At 36.7% G+C, this 27,424-nt stretch overlaps 3 protein-coding genes and 2 non-coding genes across 5 annotated transcripts; 4 read left to right on the top strand and 1 right to left on the bottom strand.

Moving 5' to 3' along the window:
- Positions 1 to 6,936: 6,936 nt before the first annotated feature.
- LOC109013084 (3-oxoacyl-[acyl-carrier-protein] synthase I, chloroplastic-like) lies at positions 6,937 to 13,032 on the top strand. Its single transcript, XM_035688628.1, has 7 exons — positions 6,937 to 7,514; positions 9,071 to 9,502; positions 9,979 to 10,152; positions 11,081 to 11,194; positions 11,465 to 11,566; positions 12,214 to 12,280; positions 12,379 to 13,032. Exons 1-7 carry the CDS (start codon positions 7,068 to 7,070, stop codon positions 12,444 to 12,446), a joined length of 1,404 nt encoding a protein of 467 aa, XP_035544521.1. The 5' UTR covers positions 6,937 to 7,067; the 3' UTR covers positions 12,447 to 13,032.
- An 878-nt stretch (positions 13,033 to 13,910) lies between these two features.
- On the top strand, positions 13,911 to 20,264 carry LOC109013085 (uncharacterized protein At2g34460, chloroplastic). The gene is made up of 5 exons (XM_018995037.2): positions 13,911 to 14,121; positions 14,350 to 14,562; positions 14,906 to 15,025; positions 19,441 to 19,713; positions 19,866 to 20,264. The coding sequence occupies exons 1-5, from the start codon at positions 13,984 to 13,986 to the stop codon at positions 20,028 to 20,030; spliced, it is 909 nt and encodes a 302-aa protein (XP_018850582.1). The 5' UTR covers positions 13,911 to 13,983; the 3' UTR covers positions 20,031 to 20,264.
- A 2,357-nt stretch (positions 20,265 to 22,621) lies between these two features.
- On the top strand, positions 22,622 to 22,694 carry TRNAR-ACG. The gene has a single exon. It is a non-coding gene; the product is annotated as a tRNA-Arg (tRNA).
- Positions 22,695 to 22,780: 86 nt separating this feature from the next.
- On the top strand, positions 22,781 to 22,864 carry TRNAL-CAA. Its single transcript has one exon. It is a non-coding gene; the product is annotated as a tRNA-Leu (tRNA).
- Positions 22,865 to 23,366: 502 nt separating this feature from the next.
- LOC109021614 (uncharacterized protein At4g18257-like) lies at positions 23,367 to 26,400 on the bottom strand. Its single transcript, XM_035688901.1, has 3 exons — positions 26,050 to 26,400; positions 24,597 to 24,917; positions 23,367 to 23,703 (listed from the first exon to the last, which is right to left on the bottom strand). The coding sequence occupies exons 1-3, from the start codon at positions 26,331 to 26,333 to the stop codon at positions 23,541 to 23,543; spliced, it is 768 nt and encodes a 255-aa protein (XP_035544794.1). The 5' UTR covers positions 26,334 to 26,400; the 3' UTR covers positions 23,367 to 23,540.
- Positions 26,401 to 27,424: the final 1,024 nt, after the last annotated feature.

Raw genomic sequence — 27,424 nt, 5'->3', positions numbered from 1 at the left:
GTAAATAAGGCTACTTCATGCCCAAAACTTTCAAAATATAGATTTAGGGCAGGTTTGAAGGGTGAAATGAGATATAAAATTCTCATCTCTTCTTATCTCATCATTACATATTTTTTAAATTTTTATATAAAATATAATAAATAATTCAACTTTTTTAAATCTCAATTCAACTTTTTCAAATTCCAATACAATAATAATACTAAAACATAATATTTTAAACATTAAAACAAAACATAAAATTCTCATCTCAACTCTCAAACCTACCCTTAGGGTTGGATAAAATACATAAATGATTTTATCTATTTTATTATTATAATATTTAAAATTTTTCATATAAAATATAATGAATAATTCAATTTTTTCAAATTTTAAAATAATAATAATATTTTAAAAATATTTTTTTTAACTCATCTAAAACTATCTCATCTCATCTCACTATCTAAACGAGTCATTAATGGTAATAGTTGTTTCATTAGGCATGTTGGGGAAATGAGATGAGATGAGAACTTTTTAAATAGTAGTAGGATAGTTTATGAATAGTAGTAAGATAGTTTGAGTTGGACAAACTTGAGGAGTGAGATGAGATGAAAATTTTGAGAATAGTAGTAAGATAATTTGTGAATAATAGTGAGATAGTTTGAATTATGGGGTTTTGAAGTTTTGGGAAAAAATAGAGAAATTTTTGAATAAAAAATATTATAAAATTAAAATATTGTTATAATATAATTTTTTTTAATATTGTTTTTGTTTGGAGATTTGAAAAAGTTTAATTATTTTTTATTTTTTTTTGAAAGTTTGAGAAAGTTGTAATGATTAGTTTGAAAAAATTATAATAATTAATTTGAAAATATTTGTATTTGAGTGATGTTTGGGAATGAGATGGAATGAGGAGATGATATGAGAATTTTGAGATGTAATTTTTTCTAAACAAGTCCTAAATCAGAACTTGGACTTTAAATATGACTCAAAACATAATAGACTCTTGATCATGCTAAGACATGATCTAACCCATTTATTGTTGTCGCCTAACATGGCCAATTATCCTAAAGACATGTACAAACCAAAAGATAATAAACTAAAAAATACAACTGGTAAAGAAGACTCATGACCTTCTAAAACTTAAATAAAATAAAAGACATCAGAACAAATGAGAGTCACGCGATCACACGAAAGGCTTGGATGGATCCACATGAGTTGGGTACATAACAGACTCCCCATCTTAGATAACCTTGTTCGCAAGGTGTCCAAATTTGTCACGAAAAGCCCTAATCTCTTCTCATGTTGCATCGTCAGAACTCAACCCTAGCCATTTCACCAAGAGCTCTGTGGTGACCGTCCTTCCCTCTTTCTTAAGTCGCTGTCGGAGTATCTTTTTAGGTTCGAGGTGGAGGGAGTCATCTACATTGGTTGGAGGAAGCCGAGGCTAAGGGATTGATGATGTCCTAAGGCATTTCTTGAGACAAGAAACCTAGAACACTGGATGAATCTTGGATTCTGGTGGCAACTTCAGTCTATAGGCAACACTTCCAATCTTTTCCTTGATATGAAATGCGCTGTAAAACCTCGGAGCCAACTTTTGGTGCCTTCGAGCTGCTACAAAGGGTTGACAATAGGGTTTTAGCCTCAGGTAAACCCATTCCTTTTCTTCAAATGTTCGTTCGGTTCTATTAAGATCTGCATACTTTTTCATCTGGTCTTGGGACTCTCATAGGGTTAAGTGTGTGAGCTAGTAAAATAAGTATGAAAAGATAGATAACTCAAAACTAATCATGCATGACATAAGCATGCGTATGAACGATCATGATTTTAAGTTATTGGCATGAAATATTTTATGAAAAACCTTATGTTAAGTATGTTTACGTTATAATGGATTTTTTATTGAGTTTTCGATTCATTTTAGTTTGTTTTATGTTTTTAAACCACCACAAGTAAACATGGTGATGGATACGAACAGGCGGGCTAGGCTTAGATGGAGTAGTTGATTAAATTCCAGACTTCTTAGAATAAATTATTTTTATGACATGAATTTTATTCAGTTATTTCATTTAATTTTATTGGGAGGCATGCTTTTATTAAATAATTCTTATATGAAATAAATGTTTATTTTATTAAAAATGGGATCTCTTGCCGAGTTATTTTTATGAAAATATATGACATCACTAGCTTACAAGAAGAGGGTATTACACCAATTAACCCCCAAAACAAGATCACAACCACCCAATGTCAGTAAATAGAGATATGTAGAGAATTTGTGACCTTGTAGGTTGAAAGGAACTATCACATAGCAACCTGATTGTGTGTTGAAAGCAACCCACTTATTGTTATCGCCTACCATGGTCCATTATCTTAAGGGAAAAGCTTCAAATCAGACGTGGTGTGATTTTGTATTTTACACCCTCCAATAGAAAATGGACACGTAGGGGATTTACATGTTTTATAGTAAGTGCAAGTTGAAGGTAGCACGCTTTCCTGATGTCTTCTCTCTCATTCTCCCTACCTCTCCCCTTTCCTCTCCTTTCCTCTCCCTTATCCATTCTCCCTTTCTCTCTTCTCCCCCCCCCACCACAATCGATCTCTCTCTCATCTCTATCATAACCCATTTCGTTGTGAAGCTCTCTCTGTCCTCGCGAAACTCTCTCTCAATAGTGTCCGTCTTTGCAATCTCTCTCTCTCTCCCATTTCGTCCATTCTTTTGTATGAAAAATTGTCATTCAAATATCAAAAAGAGATTTTAGTAACAGTTTTAGGTAGAATATTGGCACTCCTCTTGGTGCTTCTTATCTTTTCTCAATTTTCTGATAATATTGTTAGATTTTTTTAAGATTCCCATAATGAAAGAGTGTGGAATTTATTGCCTGTTTAGGCTTAGGTTTCTTAGATGCTAGAGGAGAATCAGATTATTCTCTAATGTTAAGCAAACAAGATTTTTAGTTCGTTAATATTTCAATATCGAACACCTTCCAAGGCTTTGCTCGCATCCCCCTCCCTCTCCCCCTCCCCCTACGCCAGCTTCCCCATTATTTTCAACACATTGCAAAAAGAAAAAGAAAAAAAAGAAAGAATGTTAAGAGTTGCAATAGCAAAAAAAACCCATCTTATGTCATTCGACGTTGTTTTGGTCCTTAGGCAAGATTTTTGTTGAAGGATAGCCACTTTCGCAAACCATTTTCTAGTGTCGAGTGTTAGTTTTAGGGGAAAAGCTTCAAACCTAGAAAGAGAGAGAGATAGGAGAAAAGAGATTGGGGGAAGATGAGGTATACAGGTGAATTGCCTACATGCAACTCTATTAATCATTTGGCTAAAATCTATACGTGTCATGCGTTTATTGGGGGGTGTAAATCAAGCCTTCCAACACGTTCAATTCCCAATGTTTTTCTTATCCTAAAGACCCGTACAAACCAAAAGATAATAGTCTGAAAAATACAACTGATAAAGAAGACTCATGAACCTTCTAGAACTTAAATAAAATAAAAGACATTGGAACAAATGAGAGTCGGCAATCACATGAAAGGCTTGGAGGTATACGAGTGAATTGCCTACATGCAACTCTATTAATCATTTGGCTAAAATCCGTACGTGTCATGCATTTATTGGTGGGTGTAAATCAAGCCTTCTTACACGTTTGGTTCCCAGCGTTTTCCTTATTTTAAAGACCTTTACAAACCAAAAGATAATAGACTAAAAAATACAACTGCTAAAGAAGATTCACGAACCTTCTAGACTTAAATCAAATAAAAGACATTGGAACAAATGAGAGTCAAGCGATCACATGAAAGGCTTAGATGGAACCACATGTATGGGGCACATAACATACAAAAGATTTAGGCTCGTTCGGTTTCATAGATGGTCTCAACTTGTCTCATCTTATCTCATATCAATATCCAAACACAATTTAAATACAAACATTTTTCAATTTTAAGTTTTCAAAATTTTTATCTAATCAACCTAATCATTACAACTTTTCCAAACTTTCAAATAAAACACAAAAAACAATTCAATTTTTTCAAATCTCAAAACAAAACTTATATTCTAACAATATTTTAATTTTATAAATTTTTATTCAACTTTTTCTCTATCATTTTCCAAAATCCTATAAAACATCCTAACCTAAATCATTTTACTATTATTCACAGATTTCTCAAAACCCTATGAAGCCTCGTTTGGTTACACAGATGAGATGCAAAATTTGTGAATAGTAGTTAAATGATTTAAGAATAATAGTGAAATAGTTTGAGTTAAGATATTTCATTGGATTTTGAAAAATGAAAGAGTTCAAGTTGAATAAAAATATTATAAAATTAAAATGTTGTTAGATTTAGAATATAATTTTTATTTTGAAATTTGAAAATTTTGAATTATTTCCTGTGTTTTGTTTGAAAGTTTGGAAAAACTGTGATAATTAGGTAATGATTAGATGAAAATGATTAGATGAAATGAAAACTCTACTCCCACCGACAATATCCACTGACATTTTCTACCTAATTGTTTTTTATTTATTTATTTTTATTTAATGGTTAAGGAAATATTTTTTAATGAGTTTGTATTTTTTAAAAATGTTTAAGGGGTTTGAAAATGTGTTTGATTTTTTTTTTTTTGCACATTTGGTAACCAAATTCAGTTGCATCCATCGGTAGGTGTAGCATCACTCCAGATGAAAAGTTGAAAATTTTGAAATTAAAAAATATTTGTATTTGAGTGATGTTTGAGAATGAAATGATATGAGATGAGTTGAGATAACTATCCAAATAAGACCTTATAAATTTTTATTTTTAATGTAATGATATAATTAATACAGCTTTTTTTTATATATAATTATATATTAAATTAAGAGTATTTTATAAAATAATATTATTTTAGGGATAGAACAAAGATCCTTCTTAAAAATATAATGACTTCAAAAAGCAAAAACTAATAACTCATCTTTCATCGTTGCATTGAAATGAAAATGAAGTGTCCGATCGGGGGAATAAATCACTTGAAAATTCTCTATCATCCTGTTTGAAAATATTCTTTCCTCCCTCCCATCTAGTCCATTTCCAAGATTTCGGGAACAATCAAAGTATATATTAAGTTTTGTCAACCCTCAAAATGAAAGACAGAATGAGTTATATTAGGTAGAATAGGCTCTTGACATCTTTGTATGGTATTGAGTAGGCCTGTGCAAAACAACCGATAACCCGGTGGATTCGATTAAAGTGAATCGACCCGACCTGACTTTATCATATTGTTATCTGATCGAGTCTCCAACCCAACTAGGAACAAGTTTTTTTGTCTCAGTGTCAACCCGTCCGATAAAATTGTGAGAAACATGGCTTAAAAAAGGATACAATGTAATAAAGAAAAGACAATAATTTTTTTTTTATTACTGTGAAAAGTTCACAAGGGCTACACCATTCACCTCAATTTTGGATACTCTGCAAATATTCCCTTAGACTCAACGGCATGGCAAAGCAAATTGAAGCCTTCGTCTTCGTTCATTGCGGGCTAGAGTGGTTACTTCAGCCATTTTGTTGACCAAGTTGAAGCTCTCGTCTTCGTTCTCCGCAAGGATGGGCAGAGGTGCAAGGATGCGTGCGCGCACACACAGGCAGAGAGAGAGAGAGAGAGGTTACTGAGTGTGTTTGACGTTTGTTATGGCCTCTTGAGGAATGAGAGATGGGAGTGGGTCACTGGGCATTGCGGAGAAGAGTGGGCGAGAGGTTCTGTTGAAGCTACGAAGTGAAGATTAGGGATGAGTTTTGAGAAACTCCAAACGCCGCACGTTGATGATGGCGATGGTAATGTTTTCGTTTCCCTTTTTCTCTTTTTATTTTTATTTTTCATTCGTTTTTCTTCTGCAAGTGGATCTTCCATTTTGCAAGTATTTTTTAGGTTTTTTCTTGAATTTGAGAATGATTGTAGATTTGAGATTCAGATCATTTGAGGATGATTGTAGATCTGAGATTCAAATCACACAGAGATTTTGTAAATCGAAGTGCAGGAAACATTTTTATTTTTATTTTTAATTTTCAATCGGGTTGTACAGGTTTGATCCGATTTTATTTTGTTCATATCGGATTGGGTCGGTTTGGCGCCTTCAACAAGCTCGTTCGGGTCGAGTCGGGCATAAACCCGATTGTACCAAGTCAAGTTGCAAGCCTAGCATGAGTATCACTTTTGTTGTTTTTTTACTAATATGTTTAACATTTATTGAGTTGTGACAAAAGGTATCAAAAGATTCAAAACCATTTTAGACTTCTTACAACTTATATATTCTTAATATTTTTCTCTCTTTTCGATAAATGGGTTTGATATATGAAATATTTTGTTAATGAAGCAAAGTGAAGAATCGAGATTCGAACTTATGATATGTATTTTAATATTATGTAAAATTATTATTTGTCCAAAAACTTTAAATTAATAATAAGAAATAGATTTTAAGATTTAATTATTTACATTCTTAAAGAAACTTAAAATTTTGACAAAAAAGAAATGAAGACCACGTTATGTAAGTAGTAAAGAGTTGGGATTATGAAAGTTAATTCTCTCCAATCTTACAAATTGTTTTACATGAAATGATATTTCATAAAAATATTAATTTTGATTATAAAACTCTTAACTCCTAACATTGGCATAATCTAAGTTGAAATCTTATAGTTGCACCAAACTCACCCAAAACAAAACCATAAAATCTTTTTTTTGTTTGTTCTTTTGAATATTGTGCACCAAAAGTACTATATTAAATAAAAGAGTTTTATTATATACATTTATTTTTACGTATTTTTTATATATTTTATTGATGTAATTGGTCAAAATAGTTATTTTATATTAAAAAAATAATATAATCAATTATATTAATAAATTTTCAAAAAAACACGCAAAAATAATTACACATCAATTTTTTGTAAATTTAAAAATAATATTCCCTGCAAATATTTAATTTAATAAATCACTTCCCAGAATCCACTAATAAAGACGGGACTTCCGAGCACTCGAGAAACTCGCTTCGTCTTCACAAGCGCATAGTTATCATCGTCATTCGTCGTCACTCTTCGCCACCCACTCTCTATTCCACCTCTCAGGCCGCCATGCAAGCCCTTCAATCCCCAACCCTTTGCCCTTCGCCGCTCGGCCCACTCCGCAAGAATAGCTCCTCTCATTTCCATTTCATCGCCAGGCGCCGCCTCCCCTTCATTGCGGCCTCGTCCCGTCCCGTCGTTTCGACGCCGAAACGCGAGAAGGACCCCAAGAAGCGGGTCGTGATCACGGGGACGGGATTGGTATCCGTGTTCGGAAACGACGTCGATGAGTATTACAACAAGCTGCTTGCAGCCGAGAGCGGGATCGGTCCCATCGACCGGTTCGACGCCTCCAAGTTCCCCACCCGGTTCGCAGGCCAGATCCGTGGGTTCAGCTCCGAGGGATACATTGATGGAAAGAATGACAGGCGCCTCGACGATTGCCTTCGATACTGCATTGTCGCTGGGAAGAAGGCTCTCGAGCATGCCGATCTTGGCAGCGATAAACTTTCCAAGGTCCACTATTCTCGTCTCCAAATTTTAGTCTACTCAATACCATAGTTATATGTGTTTGATTCAATTGTGGTGCATGATGGTTGATTTGGGTTATTGTGGTTAAATTGTCATGTGTACTAAAATTGGCTTTGAATTTTTATGATATATTGGTTTTGCTGCAAGTCACGCATGGCCAAATTGTTGACATGTATGCATGCATTTGATATGTTTGAGATCGGATAAATCATTTATCCTTTGCTAAAACCTAATTTCAAATGTGTACCTGGGCTTTGCCTTTTTCTATTAATAACATTTCTATGATTACCTATAAAAAAAAAAAAAAAAAAAGACCTAATTTCAAATGTCTTATAAAAAAAGCTATTTTCAAATGTAACTGCAGAGGGTAATGATACACCTAAAACTCTTTTACAATTATCTTACAACTCATTTTAAACCAACCAATGTAATTATGACACATAATTTAAAAATAATTTCAATTTTACATAGTTACCCTTCATTTTAAGTAGAGTGGTAAAATAGTTGTATACTAATTGTAGGTTTATCATTTTCCAACTAACTAAATGTGGCATCAATTTTATAGTAGATAGGATGTCAAAAAAATAAAAAATAAAAAAATATAGTAGATAGTTGGGATAAGTTTTTCTAGATTGGAGATTTAAATCAATTTTGTAGCTTGCCTAATTTTTTCTTTCCTCAAAAGTCCTATGTTTGTTTGCTCGCCTCTTGAAGATGTTGGAAGTTAGGAAACCTACAACATAACTCCCTCCCCAAAATTTAGTGGTTTGCATCTTATATAACAAGGACAATCGTGTCACTTGATTGACCTTTCAAGCCTTCCAAGGGGATAGGAGTTTTAGGATATTGGTAGTCCATAAGAACAGCGATTCTGACTTGTCAAAAAAAAAAAAAAACAGCGATTCTGTGTCATGTCTATAGATAACAGTCTGTTGCTTCTTTTACTCTTTCTATATATATTTTTTTATAGGTAATCAAGAAGTTTTATTCATGCTTCTTTTACTCTATATATGAAATGATGAAAATGGTGAGATACGTTTTTCCTTATGTTGAAAGCTTTGAACATCACAAGCGATCGATGGATGAGCGTAGAGTATCCTTTTTTAACACTTCACTCCATTGGTCGATTATAACAGATTTCAATGGTCTGAATGTTCATGAACTTCCTGTATCTCTAGTCAATCATGCTGAGGTGTTGCTCTTGTATATGTCCCATGTACTTGGGCTATGCCTATTTCTCATGAATAAAATTTTTATTTACTGATAAAAAAATTGTGATTATGCTGGTAAAATATTCTATTCGAGCACATCAAATGTTTCATCTTTAATTGAATGTCTGTATAATGGAAGTCTTTGATACAATGCCATTTCTTTTTCTTTCTTTGTTTATTTTATTTTTATCAAGCATTCACCCTTGTGTCTAGAAGATTATTCTTTATGCATCATACAAGCTTAATTCAGTGTGTTCCCTTTCTTTTTTTTTCTTCTTTTTAGTTTCAGCTATGTGCTTGACTCACTGTGATTGCTGATTTCTGCTGCAGATTGATAAGGAGCGGGCTGGTGTGCTTGTGGGAACTGGGATGGGTGGTCTTACAGTCTTTTCCGAGGGTGTTAAGTCTTTAATAGAGAAAGGTTACAGGAAAATAACCCCTTTTTTCATTCCCTATGCTATAACGAACATGGGTTCTGCATTGCTTGCAATTGATATAGGCTTCATGGGTCCAAATTACTCAATCTCAACGGCTTGTGCAACCTCCAATTATTGCTTCTATGCTGCTGCAAATCACATCCGTCGGGGTGAGGCTGATTTGATGATTGCTGGTGGGACTGAAGCTGCTGTTATTCCCATTGGACTAGGGGGTTTTGTTGCATGCAGAGCCTTATCTCAGAGAAATGATGATCCAAAGACTGCTTCAAGGCCATGGGACAAAGATCGAGATGGTTTTGTCATGGGTGAAGGAGCTGGAGTATTGGTAAGCCTACCTCTTTTTATGTTAGTTGTGTAAAAAGGATGTAAGCTTGCTTGACATAAATAACAAAAGGCCAAAGTTACATTGACTAGTTGACTACTTTCACCTTTTGGGTCTGCTTTCATACTTAACCTATACAGGAATCCAATGGAGTTTTGGAATGCCAACCAACCATTGTGATTTGGTCGTTTCTATAAAATTTGTAACAGACAAAGGTGTAATCAGAAAAATAATTACAGGGCCTCCTTGGTAATTAGTGTAGACGATGGCCTGCTCTATGAGTTTCCAATTAGAAGTTACATGTGTATTTTTTCCTCAGCTTTGAACAGTTTGCTTGTTTGATTAAATGTCAATAAGCTTGCTTTGTATGAGTTCCAGTCTCTCTTTGAACAGTTTTAAGTGTTATGGTTGTAATGACATGTAATTTTGCTTCATGAATTGATATGATTATTAGTGTAAGACTGAGATTTCCATTACAGATAATGGAGAGCTTAGAACATGCAATGAAGCGAGGTGCACCAATTATTGCTGAGTACTTGGGAGGTGCTGTTAACTGTGATGCTCATCATATGACTGATCCAAGAGCAGATGGACTTGGTGTGTCTTCATGCATTGAGAGCAGCCTTGAAGATGCCGGCGTGTCACCTGAGGAGGTATTGTCATTTTTCCCTTGTAGGCAATCTTTTTACTGTATGGTGCTCTATTTTTAGGTATTAGGGGTTTTTGAGAGTGATGTTTATGGACTAGTTAATACTCAGGAGTGACCATTTGAGTTACTTTGGTTTGACTATTGGGCCTGTGAGGACCTGACTCTGATGTTGCCATAGGCTAAAAGAGGATAGATGAAGTGTAGGGATGCTTTTGGAGAAGATTATGATTGGTGCATGTGTAATGATTCAAAGTAGAAATTCATTGACATTTTTAGAAGACTGCAAGTCCTCTGCGGTGAACCAGTAGAGGATGCCGGACAGTCAGGAAACATGTCTGTGAAGTGAGCAGTCTAAATAAACATGTTGGAAAAAGGTGGTGGCAAGGCAGAAAGGACTTAAAACACATCCATCTGTGAGAAAATAAGCACCATTGTCAGAAATTTAGATTGTTAAAGTTTGGTCTCCGTGACTAGAACTAATAATTCGTTAGTGCTTTAGTGAGTTAATATAAATTAAACTGACGGTGTTGCATGGAGAAGGGAACCCAGGAAGGAACAGTATTGCTTTGAAGTGGCATGAGGATGGCCATAGATAGAGTACAATGGTGTAAAACATCTTTGTAGATGAACCAAGAGAAAGGCTCTAAAGTTTTGTTCTGTTGAGGTGATGGTTAAGTGCTGTAAAGGGCTGTCAATTTTGTAAGTCTGAGAGATTGGGCTGTTACTGTCAGGAACCAATTATTTCCAGTCATATCTGGTGAATGAGGTGGAATGGACAGATAATATTAAGTGCTGGGTTTGTAAATTAATTTTTTTATAAAAATCAATGTTTGGCCTGTAATTAATATCTGTGGCTACAATTATTTCTGAATGACAGTACTAGTAAATAAACTAAAGAAGGAGAATTAAAATAGTTTTTCCCCATTTTCCAGGTTAATTACATAAATGCGCATGCAACTTCCACTCTTGCTGGTGACCTGGCTGAGATAAATGCTGTAAAAAAGGTTTTCAAGAATACTTCAGAGATCAAAATTAATGCCACTAAGGTAATCTTTCCCCAAGTGAATGCTTTACTTTCTCTTCTTTCAAATTTAAGCCGGTCATATGCAGTGGTAGAACTAGGTATTTGACAAACTCACTTTAAATTTCATATTTTTAAGGTTTGTTTTATAAAGTAGACTCTAAACATTGACTTTTGCCCCCTCATTAAAAAATTTTTTTAGTCCCCCCCCCCCCAAAAAAAAAAAAAAAAAAAACTAGGTATCCTGGTTCCACTTGTCTCATCTTGTTTTGTTCTTGTCTTCATTCTGTTGTAGTCAATGATCGGACATTGCCTTGGTGCCGCTGGAGGTTTGGAAGCCATCGCGACTGTGAAAGCCATAACCACTGGATGGCTGCATCCTACCATAAATCAATTTGTATGTGCTACTTTCTAGTTGACACTTGCTTTGTAGAATGCAAATTAGAATTAACTAGTGTAACACAGATTCCTATTTAAAAAAAAAAAAGGGGGGGAAGAAAGAAAGAAAACTTGTGAAGCACACATACAGTACACTTCATAACATTAGCCAGTTTTGATTCTTATACCGATTTGTTCAATTGATCCTATTATTTCATCTTAGATATTAGACTGGGAATAAGTGATGGAGATGGAATATATGGTTAATGCCATCATATAGCACTGAATGTAACAGGAAGTTGTGAACATTATTCTCCACTAGTCACTGCAGACAACTAATTGGGCTGAGGTTTTATTTTATTTTTAATATTATTACCTAACATTACAAATTATGTGTTTTTGATGCCAATTAAAAAAAAAAAAAAAAAAAAACAAATTATGTGTCTTTGCTGTTGGGAGCCATGGTACAGACCACAATCACATGAGAGTTGATTTTTTATATATTTTTTAAAGTAAACTCGAATCTTATGGTTTTGAATTTTTACTTTCTTTTGGTCTATTTTTTTAGACTAAATAAAGTAGTAATTAAGTTTCAATTTAATCAGTTTTTTAAAGATTAGGATAATGTTATTATGATGAGTGACATGTTCTCTTCAATGGACGCAGAATCCAGAGCCTTCAGTTGACTTCGACACCGTCGCAAATAAAAAGCAGCAGCATGAAGTGAATGTTGGTAAGATGCCCATTGTACACCACGCCATTTTCATTTGCAATTGCTTGTGATGCCCAGCATCCAAGATTTAATTACTCATCAATGTCGTATGATTTCAGCCATTTCAAATTCATTTGGATTCGGTGGACACAACTCAGTCGTGGCCTTTTCTGCATTCAAACCTTGATCATCCGGCCATTCTGGATTTCTTGTAGGAGATGAGTCTTGCTTTTCAGGAGTTTGCTTGTTTGTTAGTGAGGCGCTTACACTTTCTGGAGTCAACGTCATGCTTGTGCCACTTGTAGTTGTTAATTTAGTGATAGTTATGAGTTGAATTCTAGCTCCGATTACTTTGTGACATCTTTACTTGGAACTATTCCATCTATTTTCAGTTTTAAATTGTGTCATGGATAGAAGAGGGAGAGGGAGAGATTGTCGAAGGCCTTTTGCTTTATGACATGATTCTTACCATCTTTCTGGCTCATTGATCGGAATGTAGATGACTAGAGAGGTTCACAAAATGGGCTGACAGGGACAGCTTCCGACCAGGTGCAGATAGTTGCTAAATATTTGAAGCCCAGCTTAGTGTTCTCTCTTTGGATACAGCGGCTGATATCGATGGTGGTCATGGAGCTGATTAAAATGTATCTTAACTTTGCCCTCATGTAAGACTTGAGCTGATTACTACAGGTCTTTGTTCTTTTGGTACTGTTTTCGTTGTTTACGGAATTTTGGCAATTCTCTTATGGAATGGAAGCATTTAATTTTGTGTTCTTAGGGCATTTAATATACCCGTGTGTGTGCGTGAGTCATTGTTGGTGACCAAAGAACACAGTTGAGCATGATTGCATGTCATTTTTAATTTAGATATAAACTCTGCTGTGTCGTTTGTGGTCCATGCTCATCAAGACAGATCAATAACATACTCAATGACTTGTATATGGATTACATATCCGAACATTGTTATTAATCTCTCTCTCTCTCTCTCTCTCTCTCTCTCTCTGTGTGCGTGTATAATGTAAGATCATTGTCATTATGCGTGAACCGGAGAAATTTGGAGAAGAATGAATGAATGGAGATGGATGAAATTCTGATGGTAGAAGAATCGCTATGAAAGTGAAAATTACAAGGAAATTATTTCGGATGAATATTTTGGAACATCATATCAACTTGTTTCCATTTTAGCTGAAATTGAGGCAGGTCTTCGTACTCTATTGCCAATAGCTGAATTTGAGCCGGTTTGAATGAGAGTTGATCTCACCTCATCTCACTATATTATTCACAAATTTTAATTCACAAATTTTATTAATATTCATAAATTATTTCAACTTATCTCATCTCTCAATTTCAATAGGGTCTAATCAATGTGTGTAGTTCTATTGATGAATGAAGATAAAAAGAGAAAAAATATAATTTTAAAAAAGATATTATTAAAATTTGAATTTTTTTAAATATAATTATATAGACTGTAGTTCTTATTTGAAGATTGTATGAGTCATTTTAATTTTAATTTTTTTTATTTTTTTATTTTTAACGTTTACTTAATAGTTGCAAATGTCGTTTCGTGATATCTAATTAGAAGCGTTAAGAGACGAGAAGTCGGAGGGTAATAGAAGGGTTGAGCACGTGGCGGAGAGAGAGAGGCTATTAGTGGATTGAGAAAGAAATCAGTGGCGGGGTTTGCCTTGGTTCTGAACATGTAATGAGAAAGCTCAGAGATAGCAATGGCCACTATTTCTCCTCTGATTCTCAGGACCTCACCTCTCTGTCTCTGGACTCCACACTCCAACAAACTCCTCTCTTCCCTTCCCTTCTTCACCATCCCCAAGTCCAAGCCTCTCTCCATCCTCTGTTCCACAAAGGTAACGCACGCACGCACGCACGCACGCAAAGACAGCAATCCGCTCTTTGATTGTCTAGGAAAAGTAAAAGAAATTTTTGGTATTGGGTTTTTTTTTTTTTTTCTCTCGTTTTATTTTCCTATGGTTTCTCAGTTTCCAAACGGTGGGATAAAATGGGTTCACAGAAAAATAGACTATTGCTTCTCATAACTTGACAATATTGCTATGCGTGCCAACCATTTCTGTTAGATGGAAGGAAGTGAGATTACAGAAGAAGTGGCAGAGAATTCAGGAGCCAATGAGATTGTAAAGAAGAAAATCTTTGTTGCTGGAGCAACCGGAAGTACTGGGAAGAGAATTGTCGAGCAGCTGCTGGCAAAGGGTTTTCAGGTTAAAGCCGGGGTTCGTGACTTGGAAAAGGCCAAAAATATGCTTTCCCATGACAACCCGGCCCTTCAAATTGTTAGTTTTCTCGGATGTTTGAAGTGCAAGACTTAGGCCTTGTTTGTTTTTTAAAAACATCTCATCTCATCTCATCATTACAACTTTTTCAAATCTCCACATAAAATAAAATAAACAATTCAATTTTTTCAAATCTCAAAACAACAATAATATTAAAAAATATATTCTAACAATATTTTATTCAACTTTTTAACTTTAATCTCAACTCATCTCATCTCATTTCATCTCTGAAAACAAACGAGCCCATACTGTCTGTATGAAAATTTAACTGGTTTTTATTTTTATTTTTATTGAGTTTGTCTAAGTTTCTCGAGATACGTGTTATGGGTTTTCTGTTTTTCAGGTGAAAGCGGATGTAACGGAGGGTTCAGAGAAGCTATCAGAAGCTATTGGTGATGATTCAGAAGCTGTGATATGTGCAACTGGCTTTCGGCCGGGGTGGGATTTGTTTGCTCCATGGAAGGTCAGTCCATTTTGTGCCTATTCAACTTATATATCTATCCTCATATGAATTTTTGTAGCCAATTCCGCAGTACATTGATCCATTGTTCATATTAATGCCCAACTTATCTGTAATCATATGGAAGCTGCTCGTCTATGTTAAATTATAAACAGCTCTTGTAAATTCTCATTCTTTTTATTTTTGATAAGTAATCAAAGATATATTAATAAAGATAGGCAAAGCCTAGTTGGTATACAAGAGATAAGACCTATCTAGGTCGAAGTAAGAGAAACTAGAAAGTCATGAAAATTCAGGCCATTAAAATCTAAAGCAATGGCCCATAGAAATAAAGTACGGAAAAAAAATGTTCTAAATTCCTCTAAAGACCACTATTTGTTTTCGAAAGTCCGATCATTGCGCTCTTGTCATATACACCACATAATACAAATCAGGATCATATTCCACACCGCCTTGATTTGTTGCGCCCCTCTCGAAAGTGTCCAGCTGGCCAATAGATCTACCACCGTTGCAGGCATAACAACGGCTAACTCTATCCGGCTAAATACTTCAACCCACAAGGCTCTAGTAGTCACACAGTGTAGCAAAAGGTGATCCACTGTCTCGCCAGCTCTCTTGCACATGCAACACTAGTCTAGAATGACTAAACGGCGCTTCCTCAGATTGTCGATAGTCAAAATCTTCCCTAACGCTGCTGTCCAAGTAAAGAAGATCGCTTTCAGATGCGCCTTATTTCTCCAGATTCTCCTCCATGGGAACGGGATTTTGGCAACTTGGAAAAGGGACTTATAAAAGGATCGAACTTAGAAAATGCCCTTACCCGTAGGCGTCCACCACAGCCTATCGACTTGCTGTCCATTCGGCTTCATGGAATAAAGTAAGCTGAAAAACGCCTCAAAGGTGTCCACTTCCCAGTCTTGCGCCGATCTATTAAATGTGACATTCCACTGAACTTGGTCCCTTGTTAGAAGCATAAGGTCCTCTATTGAAACTTCCTGGTTACATGCCAATTGAAAAATAGCTGGAAATGTGTCCTTTAGGGCCTCATTTCCACACCATATGTCCTTCCAAAACTTAATGTGAGAACCCCTCCCCAACACCAATTTAGAAAGGCTACTAAAATCCCCCCACCCCTTCCTAATGTGTTTCCGAACTCCCACACCTCTAGGCCCGTACATCTCTTCAGTACACCATCCCCCCCACATGCTTCCATATTTACAGTCAATCACCAGCTTCCATAAGGCTTCTGTCTCGTTATTATACCTCCATAACCACTTCCCAAGCAGGGCCTGATTGAAAATTCTCAGGTTTTTGATACCCAAACCACCAAACGAGATTGGTGTACACACCTTATCCCAGCTGACCAGGTGAAATTTGAATTCATCCCCTAGCCCACCCCATAAGAAGTCACGGTACAGTTTATCAATCTGAGCCGCTACCCTGGCGGACAACTGAAACAAAGATAAAAAGTATGTAGGTAGGTTAGAAAGGATACTCTTGATAAGAGTCAAACGGCCACCTTTCGACAAGTACAATTTTTTCCACCCTGTCAATTTCCGTCCTATCTTCTCTATGACTGAATCCCATATGGATGAGGCCCTTGCTGCAGCCCCCAACGGCAATCCTAGATAGGTGATCGGAAGAGAGGCTACCTTACATCCAAGAATACTAGCTAACTGCCTAGTATTACTCACGTTCCCCACTGGCACTAACTCTGACTTGTCAAAGTTCACTTTCAAGCCTGACGTTGCTTCAAAGCATAGTAACAAAGCCTTCAAAGCCCTCAACTGGTTTTGATCCGTCTCACAGAATATGAGTGTATCATCTGCAAAAAGTAAATGAGACAAAGTAATAATACCCCTATTGGGATCACCAATCGTAAATCCAGTCACAAACCCGTGCATAACCGCCGCCGATGTCATCCTACTCGAGGCCTCCATAATAAAAACAAAGAGAAGTGGGGACGGATCTCCTTGCCTTAGACCTCGAGAGCTACGGAAGAAACCGGTAGGGCAGCCTTTAATCAATACTGAGTATCTGGCTGTGGATATGCACCAACTAATCCAATTACGCCACCTAAGCCTGAAGCCACACCTCCCCAACCAATACAGCAGGAAGTCCCAATTGACATGGTCATATGCTTTTTCCATATTTAACTTACAAATAATATCTGTGAAGCCAGTCTTTAATCTCCTGTCCAGGCCCTCATTCGCTATAAGGACTGAATCCAAAATTTGCCGCCCCTTAACAAATGCATTTTGTGGTTTCGAAATAATCTTGCTCAAAACCGCCCCCAGTTTGTTAGTAAGGACCTTGGATATAATTTTATACACCCCATTCACAAGGCTAATGGGTCGAAAATCCTTTACCTCCACCGCTCCCGTCTTCTTTGGAATCAACGCTATAAAACTAGCATTATGGCTTTTCTCAAACTTTCCAACCAAGAATACTTCCTGAAACACATTTATAATGTCCACTTTCACCACCTCCCAGCAAGATTGGAAGAAACCCATTGAGAAACCATTTAGACCAGGAGCTTTATCTTTACTCATACGTCTGACTACATCATACACTTCCCTCTCCTCAAAAGGCCTCTCTAACCAAGAGGCTTCCTGAGGCCTAATAGTGTAAAAAACAAGACCATCCAGCTTTGGCCTCCATCCCACACGCTCTGTTAACAGTTGCTCATAGAAGTCCACCACATGGTCACGAATCATAGGGGCCTCCTTACATTTCATACCATTAATGTTTAGCATATCAATGGTATTAGTTCTTCTATGAGAGTTAGCAACTCTATGAAAGAACTTAGTACTCCGGTCCCCTTCCTTCAGCCACAAAACTCTCGACGTCTGGCGCCAAGAAATTTCCTCTAGTGATAGTATTTTTTCTAATTCTGCAACCACTTCTGACTTGCACAATATCTCATCTGATGTAAGGGCTCTAGCCTCCAATAACTGCTCAAACTGTTGTAATTCCTCCACCATAGATTTTTTTTGCTCCCCAATATCTCCAAAGGATTGTGAATTCCAAAGCTTAAGGTCATTTTTCAAAGCTTTTAGCTTACAAGTTAGGATGTATGAGGGATTACCATGTAATTGCTAAGAAGACCACCATTGCCTAACCCTATCCACAAAGCCTTCACTTTTCAACCACATGTTTTCAAACTTAAAGTATCGACTCCCGCTTCGAATGCCACCACAATCCAACATAATAGGAAAATGGTCCGAGCAAAGATGTGGCAGCCTCTTTTGGCACACTTCCGGATAGTGCACCTCCCATTCCGGTGAAATTAGGAATCTGTCTAGCCGTGACCATGTCTGATTATTCGACCAAGTGAAGGAGCCCCCTAGCAGAGAAATATCCAGCAAGTTCAAATCAAAGATACAGTCTGAGAACTTTGTCATTGATGGGCATAGCCTACTCTCTCCCGATCGTTCACTAGGAAATCTGATTACGTTAAAATCCCCTCCTATACACCAAGGAAGCTCCCACCAGCTATGTAGCCCAGCGAGTTCCTCCCATAAGAAACATCTATCGTTGTCTACATTTGGACCGTATAAACCTGCAAAAGCCCACACAAGTTATCTGCCACGCTCTTAAAAGAACATGCTACTGTATACTCCCCCACAAATTCCTCAATTTTCTCCACAACTCTTTTATCCCACATCACCATGATTCCACCCGAAGCCCCATTCGAGGCTAGATAAATCCAATCCGCATAAATGCAACTCCAAATACTACGTATTAGACTTCGAGAAACACTTTTCAATTTAGTTTCTTGTAAACAAACTATATCCACCCTCCATTCTCGCAACAAGTTTTTTATGTGAAGCCGCTTTTTTGCCTCATTCAACCCACGGACGTTCAACCCACTTATTCACCTCAATTTTAAATTCTCATTCAAAATACCTAAAAGAAAGAATTAATTTTTTACTTAGCTTGTATGACACTATATTGTTGTCACTAATCATGGACCGATAGGCTAATAATATTTCGTGTGTTACTTTCTGCTTTCATGTTGAGTTTGAACTGCATAGATATTTTAGTTTCTTCACCGGCATCACAGTTTACTGAAAGATTTTTGTATCCGATTAGATCCAGTGTTATCCCAAACAATGCTGACAAAGGCACTTGTATTTTGTCCAAGTAGATAAAGGGTAGAACACAAAGGAATCTAAGTTCATTTTATTGATTCAGTTGACTAGTAGATTAATAAGATAGTGGTCAAGCTGTGGGGGTTCTGAGCTAAGCCTATGTGAATATAGAATAGGAATCTAAGAATTCAACCGTCATTTGTACATTTTTGTGAAGTCTTTCATGAGCCTTTGGTGATGGTCCTTGTGTTGCATATGCCCTGTTTCTTTTCTGGTGCTCTTTTGTAATATGAGTATTATTGTCTGAAAAATATGATGTTGCAGGTTGATAATTTTGGCACTGTAAACCTTGTTGAAGCGTGCCGTAAACTAGGTGTCAACAGATTCATACTTATCAGTTCCATTTTAGTCAATGGAGCTGCAATGGGACAGATACTGAATCCAGCTTACATCTTTCTCAATGTTTTTGGACTTACCTTAATTGCAAAGCTTCAGGCTGAACAATATATCAGGAAATCGGGTATAAACTACACTATAATAAGGCCTGGTGGGCTGAGAAATGAACCCCCGGCAGGAAATATTTTAATGGAGCCAGAGGTAAATGAAAGAGTACTTTGCTAAACTTCAACATTTTCTCTACCAGGCGTTCAAATACATTGCTTATAAAAAAAAATCTACCATGTCAAATACTAAGAACTCAGTTGTTTCTTTTCTTTGCTCTCTCTCTCGCTTTCTCCCCTTCTTTGTAGGACACTCTTTATGAAGGTACCATATCCAGAGATCAGGTTGCAGAAGTTGCTGTTGAGGCATTAGTCCATCCTGAAGCATCTTATAAGGTTGTAGAGATAGTTTCCCGAGCTGATGCTCCTAAGCGTTCATATGAAGATCTTTTTAGGTCCATTAAGCAGCGGTGACTTCAAAGTTGAATCTCAGAACACGACATAGGCAGAGTACTTTTTCTGACTTCTTTCTTTCTTCCGGCAGATATATGTTTGCTATTATACTCTCGAGCTTATTGAACTTTGATGAAAGAATATGCCTAGCAAACTAGAAAAATGTTTAATATACACTCAATCCTGTTCAATAGGCAGTTGCCTTAAAGCACTAGAATGAATCTTAATTGGGTCCTAGAAAGTGAGAGTTGGTTATTTTTGGTGTGGCGTTCACTTTAAACCTATTGTTTATTCCTCACTTATTTTTCGTGTCTGAAGTTGTGCTCAGAAACGAAAAATTAATTTGAATTCGCAACGTGTATACTAGATTCACTTGAGGTGAATTCCTTTGTGGTCTTAATAAGATGCTTCAGACAAGAATTCAAAGTGTAGAAATCCATTATTTGGCTTCCCCTAAAGGTTGCTTCTGTATAAGAAAGTAAACTGAGTCATAGCGAATAGTACATTCTGTGAAAGCAAAATGACTAAGAAGAGCAACAGCAATAGCAAGGCAAACGAGATTAGGAATATGAACCATTTAGATTTTTTTTTAGCTCTCATTCTTCGCTTTCCGAGGGTTGGTTTTAAGGACAAATAGTTGCATAAAAGACCTTGTCTGTTCTCTTAGAATGTTTATCATCTAAAGTTTCTCCATGCATAATGGTCGTTGCATATAAAGTTGTGGAGAAGTTTTTCATCGGAATCCTTAAAGAGACTCCTTGTCCTCAACATACCTTAATTATATATCATCTTATACTGTAACGATCAGATCGTAAGGCAAAAGATTGGATGAAATAGCTACAATACTTTATCCATTAAATAATTTAAAAATAACCCGTATGATTTTTGTCTATTTCTCTCTTTCTTTTAGTTTTAATATATGCTTATTCTAACCCCAAGGCGTTGTCCCAAGTGGTGAAGGTCTTGGTCTTGGGTATCACTCCCTTTAAAGTTCAAGATTCAACACCTCATGAGTGCAAATAATGCTTTGGGGCCAAACCCTATGGTGAAAAGTCAACGATTTAACTAGTTTTGTGTAGAGAAATTTTCCAGCTCGGTACACGGGACCGGGGTTTACTCTGTAGGGATGGGTCCCAAGCCCTGCCTTGGAGAGGTACCCCGACAAAATATATATATGTGCTTATTCTGCAGTAGGATAATGTCCATCATTTTAGAAGTATGATTTGTTATGGTATTTTTGGAAAACATATTTCCTTCCTAATTTGGTGGGGGTAAAAAGATTTAAATGCTGGTCTCCAACATTTGAGTACAGAAATAATGAGAATAGAAAGATTTCACATTCTTCAAAGCCCAAGTGCCTTAAAAACTCATTCCAAAATACAATATAAAAGAATTTAGGCATTCCATCCCATTAATCATTTCGACAAGTAATGGAAAACAGAAAAAAAAAAAGAAAAAAAGAATGTAATTTAGAAGAACCAAACAGCTAGTAAAGCCATAGCTGCAAACGCAGCTGGAACACCCAAAGCCGCTCCGGCACTCTCCATCACAGGCGATGGTGCTATCTCCCCGATATCTTCAAGTGCAACTGTGGCTCTGAAAGCAGCAAAAGCCAGAATAACCATAATGTAGATGGTCAAAACCATGGGCACCCTGCAATCCCCCATTTCTGACTAATCTCTATGGAAAATTGAGAACAGGTTGGAGTAAAACTTGCAAGGAAATTGAAGAAATGGGGGTGGTTTGAGTTTTGAGTGAAGAAAATGGGAGTGCAAATGGTCTTTATAGGAAGTGTTTGAGGAGAAAATAAGAATCTTCCAGCTAGTTATGTTGGTTTAACCACAAACATGATCATTTTAAGGTGGTGGGCTTTCCTTATAATTAACTCCACTATAACCCGTACCAGCCTGGTCTAACTGTGTAACGGCACCTTGCCAATTGATAGCTTTGTGAGGTTTTTAATTTGAATCACTAATAATTTATTTAAAATTTAAAACTTTGGGTGGGGAAGTTAGGAAGAGTTTACCATAGCCCTAGTAGGGGATTGAAGTTTTGAACTCCCAACTTTTAGATCCCATGATCCCTAAAGATGAAGGGTAGCATCATTGAATTAAGGGAAAAATAAAAATACACTAGATCTTATAGGAAGGCTAGTCTATGCAGAAAATGTTTTTTTTTTTTTAAAAAGTTCAAAGATGCATTCAATTAAAACAGAGGTACAAGAAGGGAAGGAATACAAAAATCTCATTACAACAATAATTGTATTGCTCATGGGAAGATGGGATAAAATTAAAAAAACAAATGGACCTATATCTGTAACTGAACTAACGAGGAGATCACCAAAAGGGAATTTGCGTTGATTCAATTATTAAATTGATTGGTTGTGACTTCAAACTGTCGTTGTAAAAAAGATGCTGCATTTCATAGAAGAACTCCACTTCTCTTACTCACGATGTTTGGGTGCATTTCCCATGATAGATATAAAAGAACCAGAATGAACACTACTGTTGTACGTTGTTTGTTTTTGTCATCAACGGTGGCTTCAATCTTGACTCATGTAGCCAAATGTAATGGTAATAATATCAATGACAACCATCATGTAACCAAATGTGGACTCCGTGGCCCAATGGATAAGGCGCTGGTCTACGGAACCAGAGATTCTGGGTTCGATCCCCAGCGGAGTCGTTTTTGTTTACATTTTTGCTTTTATAATTAATAATTAATTTATAAATTGGATTAAATAAAATATTCTTCTGCATAACTAAACATCAGTCAGGATGGCCGAGTGGTCTAAGGCGCCAGACTCAAGTTCTGGTCCTCTAACGAGGGCGTGGGTTCAAATCCCACTTCTGACAACAACCACTATTTTTTTCTTTTTACATTTTCTGCAAAAGACTATTGAAGACTCTTGTAAATGTGAAAAGGGAATTACTTGCGTTTTTTAAATTTGTTCTAGGTTTTTGTTTTGTTGTTCTGTTGGATGATTGTTGGGTTTGGCTCGGTTGTGGAGTATAATGTCAATAAGCTGACAACTTGATTACTAGCATCTATAACATCTTTCTCCAAAATCTATCCTGTTCAATTTTCTAGTTTGGATTGCTCAGAAATCTCATGACACATGTTTGAAGTCAATCTTGCGATCATATTCACTTTCTGTTTGGCTAAAGGATGCAACATCTCTGAAACAGACACAATGACTCTCCATTGCGGAACCAGAATCAAATGCTGCAATTCATTCAAGGCTTGCAAAAGCTGAACAAAGACGGATCAAAGTTGCAAGTGTCCTTTTTATTTTTTTGTTTTGTTTTGGGTGGGTGGGTGGGGGTAGTAGAATGGGGGGAGGAATGGAGGTTGTCAGACTGATCATCTAGTTTGTATTATAAAACACTTTACTGTTCAATAATGTTTACTTTACTGTTCAAAAGTAAACACTTTACTTTTCACACGTTTGAGGACTAACAAACTTCCACATGACTGAGCCGGAAAAATCAACATGAACAATAAAAAACAATGATCCTAGCCTTCGGCTAATCATGTCCGCTCTGACTTTGATGCAGCAGATTTCAGGTTCTCTAGCCGTTTCCTTAAATATGCCTGCCTCAGCTTCTCACGACGAGCTGCGGCTTGCTCTTGCCTGCGCAGTTTGAGCTCAGACGCCTTTTCTCTTGCTTGATTTACTTCTTCATGAACTTCCCTGAGGAAACCACAAACACAATAAGCATGTCATGAGCCATTGAGCCTTACTCATATAACACAAAAAACATTTTTCAAACAATAAAATCAGGCAGGGGTCTCAGGGATACACAACCAAACAAGCCAAAGAACATAGACGGTAATTGAGCCTTTCTTAGCTGTTACTAGAAATTTATGTTCTACTTACAGGTGCTGCCAAAAAACATTCCTCAGTTTTATGATAGGATTTTGCCTAAAATCCACATGAACTACGTTCCTTATATCCTTAGTTGAATACAGATGATAATACATTATATTTATGGTCTTTGCCAAACGAGGTTCAATCTGAAGCCAGATAGTGTCAAGTCAATGCTGCGTAACAGCAATAATAGAAGGCTTGTTATTAAAACTTAAAACAGTTAGAATTGAGCAGCTTGTCAATAGCATCAACTGCTGAAACCAGGCCATTCTTGACTTTTCCGCCACAATAATGCAACTTAGATGAGTAAAAAACAGCAGCCACAACCAAATTATAGTGGCTAGCCAAGGGTGTAACTTATGCTAACAGGCACGGGAACTTGTTTCTTTAATTGGCACCGGGTGTCCGGGAACAAAGTCCCGACTAACCCCAGGGTGCAAAGGCCCTCGGCAGGCACAGGAAAATAACAGTATAAGTGTAATAAATGAGTTTGCACGGCATTATACCTGTACAAATGAGTTTGCATAAAATTATTGGCCAACATAAATTCTTGATTATAAACTAATAACTTGAATTGAACTGCCAGAGGCCCAAGCCCTCATCAATCATTGCCCAGTTAATTCATATCTAAACGAATTGTGTTTCATATTTATTACTAAGAATTTTACAATATAAAAAACTATATGTTCTAAACAAGAAATGGCTAGGACTCTCACCTCACAAAACGCTTGTGTTCATCATTGTCCAGTGTTCCAGCTGTTCTTCCGAGCCCCACGGTTTTTGTGTTAAACAAAAAAGAAGCATCATTCTCGCCATTTTCACTTTCTGGTGGTACTATTGCGGGAGTATCTGGGACCTGAGATTGCTCTGATTCATCCTGTTCAACGTTCTTGCGGAAGAAATCAACACAATACTTCTCCTTATCTTCCTCATCAGATAGCTCTCCCCTCACTAGCTTATCATACAATGCGGCCTTCCTCTCTAATGCTGCATAGCTGGTTGATCCATCTTTAGCTGCTTTCAGCTCGAGTTTGTCCCTGGATTTATCATTTTAACACCAAAACATGATGCCACTTAAGTTGCAAGCCAAATTAGAGTCCAGTGGCATGTTGGACACTAGAGGACACAATACTTATGTCATCCCATGTCCGCAATATTTGGACACTGATGGAAATAATTCCCAAAATGAAAAGTGAAGAATTGCAAGGAGTTATATGTTCGCGTCAAGATAGTTACATTATTCTTCTACTAGCAATCATCCTCATCGAGAAAGATACATAGTTCAATACCGGTTATTGCATTAATTACGTTCAACAGGAAACTTAAGCTTCACCAGTAATCAAATCATCATGTGTTATGAACCCACTAGGTAGAACTCACCCTTGAAAACTAGCTTACAAGGGAAGGGTGCCTAGGAGCTTATAAACCATCAACTAATCCCATACTTAGTCAATGTGGGATCGTAACAACCACCACGCTCCGCAACCGACGTCCACGGCGGTCCCAGCGCTCACACGGGCTGGCTGTGCGCTAGGTCTTTTTCTAGCTCTGGGCGAACACTGCAATGCCGGCATCACCCCCCGTGCCGCATATTGCAACCGTCGCAACATGGCCTTAGATGTGGGGTGGCTCTGATACCATTTGTTATGAACCCACTAGGTAGAACTCACCCTTGAAAACTAGCTTATAAGGGAAGGGTGCCTAGGAGCTTATAAATCATCAACTAATCTCATACTTAGTCAATGTGGGATCGTAACATCATGAGACTGGAATATATAAAAGGGGAAGATTGCTTTTCTCAAGGGTCATTAGTTTCGGGTGAAGTTTAAATTTGGGAGATGAAAACTCTAGATTATGGAAGAAGTAAATAACAGTTGCTAACAAAAAAACAAGCTCAAGAACCCCCATTGCAAGTTACCTACTGCCAATTTCATATCCATTATCGACCAAAAATTGAACTTGTTACATGCAAGGTTAAATTAAGTATCACCAGTAAACAAAATCATCATCATGACCCCACAAGTTAGAACCCTAATTCTACTCAAATACGGACCCTTTAAGATCGGTTCTCTCATTATAAACCCAAGAAACAAAATAAAATTACAATAAAAAAATAATTCAAAACGAGAAAAATAAAAAACAAAAAGGGAAACAAAGAGAGAAGGGTACTTGTGGGCGCGGGCTTCGACGCCGGAGTTCTTGGCGGAGAAGGAATCGGATGCGGCGATATTCTGCTTGGCGCGGTGAAAAGTGACGGAGTCGGGGACGCCGGCGAGTTCCTTGTTTTTTTTGGACTCCTCCTGGGACTTGTAGAGGTGGGCCTTGAGTTCCAGGATGGAGGAGGGCCCCACCCCTTCTATTGCCCTGTGCTTCTTCGGCATTATGGAAGACTCCGTCAGCCATCCAAGCGACTCGACCACGACCCTCCTCTTCCTCTCCACCTCTTCCCCCATTCTTTCCTGATATCTATTTCAGTGGGGAATGCTCTGCGACTGGTTTCTCTGTTCGATGGCTTGGTCTGAGAATCGGGAAGGGGAAATTCAATTTACAGAATTAGGGACGGTGGAGTACATGGGCCGGGTCTGATTTCTGTGTAAACGGCCCGGCCCATCATCATAAGTTCGTTTCTTTTTCTTCTTCTTTTAGATAAAGGAAAAAATCTATTCATCATCCTTCCATCATCTCATGATGTAGCTATAATGATAAATTCACAAGTGAAATATAATAAATAATATCCAATCACCTAATGTCACATCATAAAATGATAAAATGATGATGGAAGTTTGGATGATGAGTAGCATTATTCTTGATGTTAACGGGTTGACAAGTTAAGACACGATTTATAAATAGGTCAATAACGGGTCAATCTGCTTAACATAAAATTAACCCGTTTAGAATTTATTTCTAAATTAAAATTTTATTATTGTTAAATTGTAACATTAGTATTTATCAATATGCTTATTTTTTTATTGTTGAAATTGTAATTTTAGACCTATGTTCATATTTGTTATTATATAGTTTGTAATATTGGGTTTATTATATGTTAAAATTTGAAAAATATTGATATATATTTTTTAAGATATTGTAGTTATTAATAAATATAGATTTTAACTTTTATGTAAAATTATATTAATCAGGTAAAAAGAGTTATACATTTTAGTTCAACCTATTTACATGAAACAAACAAGTTTAAATGAGTCGTGTCATGTTAACATATTTTTAATTAATTATTAAACGGATCTAAACAAATGATACGATATAACCCATTATCTAAATGGGTTCAATTATGATTTGGAAATTTGATACGTTTAACTTAACATACTAGGTTCAGATTTATTTATATAGTCGAATGTTCATGACTTGACATGACATGAATACGATTTGACACCCTTATATTCTTCTCTGTATTAACTTCAAACTTCATTTCTCGTTGCACCGGACGGGAAGATCCCCTCCCTCCTCCCCAACACTCCCTCTTCATTTCCCTCGATAAATTCTCATGCATTTGCTACTTTTTCATCGAATCTTTCCAATTCAATCACCT

This window comes from Juglans regia, chromosome 3, assembly GCF_001411555.2.
Source record: "Juglans regia cultivar Chandler chromosome 3, Walnut 2.0, whole genome shotgun sequence".
NCBI classification, from domain to species: Eukaryota; Viridiplantae; Streptophyta; class Magnoliopsida; order Fagales; family Juglandaceae; genus Juglans; species Juglans regia.
The sequence above is the reverse complement of the archived record's forward strand: the minus strand, read 5'-3'. Positions and strand labels throughout refer to the sequence as shown.

Bases quoted from the DNA above. Each gene is read 5' to 3' on its own strand.
- LOC109013084 (XM_035688628.1), top strand. From the start codon at position 7,068: ATGCAAGCCCTTCAATCCCCAACCCTTTGCCCTTCGCCGCTCGGCCCA. The intron at 9,503-9,978 runs GTAAGCCTACCT...TTTCCATTACAG, and splicing joins GTGAAGGAGCTGGAGTATTG to ATAATGGAGAGCTTAGAACA. The intron at 11,567-12,213 runs GTATGTGCTACT...CAATGGACGCAG, and splicing joins ATCCTACCATAAATCAATTT to AATCCAGAGCCTTCAGTTGA.
- LOC109021614 (XM_035688901.1), bottom strand. From the start codon at position 26,333: ATGGGGGAAGAGGTGGAGAGGAAGAGGAGGGTCGTGGTCGAGTCGCTT. The intron at 24,918-26,049 runs GTACCCTTCTCT...TGATAAATCCAG, and splicing joins GTCGAAGCCCGCGCCCACAA to GGACAAACTCGAGCTGAAAG. The intron at 23,704-24,596 runs GTGAGAGTCCTA...TGGTTTCCTCAG, and splicing joins GAACACAAGCGTTTTGTGAG to GGAAGTTCATGAAGAAGTAA.
- LOC109013085 (XM_018995037.2), top strand. From the start codon at position 13,984: ATGGCCACTATTTCTCCTCTGATTCTCAGGACCTCACCTCTCTGTCTC. The intron at 14,563-14,905 runs GTTAGTTTTCTC...TCTGTTTTTCAG, and splicing joins ACAACCCGGCCCTTCAAATT to GTGAAAGCGGATGTAACGGA. The intron at 19,714-19,865 runs GTAAATGAAAGA...CCTTCTTTGTAG, and splicing joins ATATTTTAATGGAGCCAGAG to GACACTCTTTATGAAGGTAC.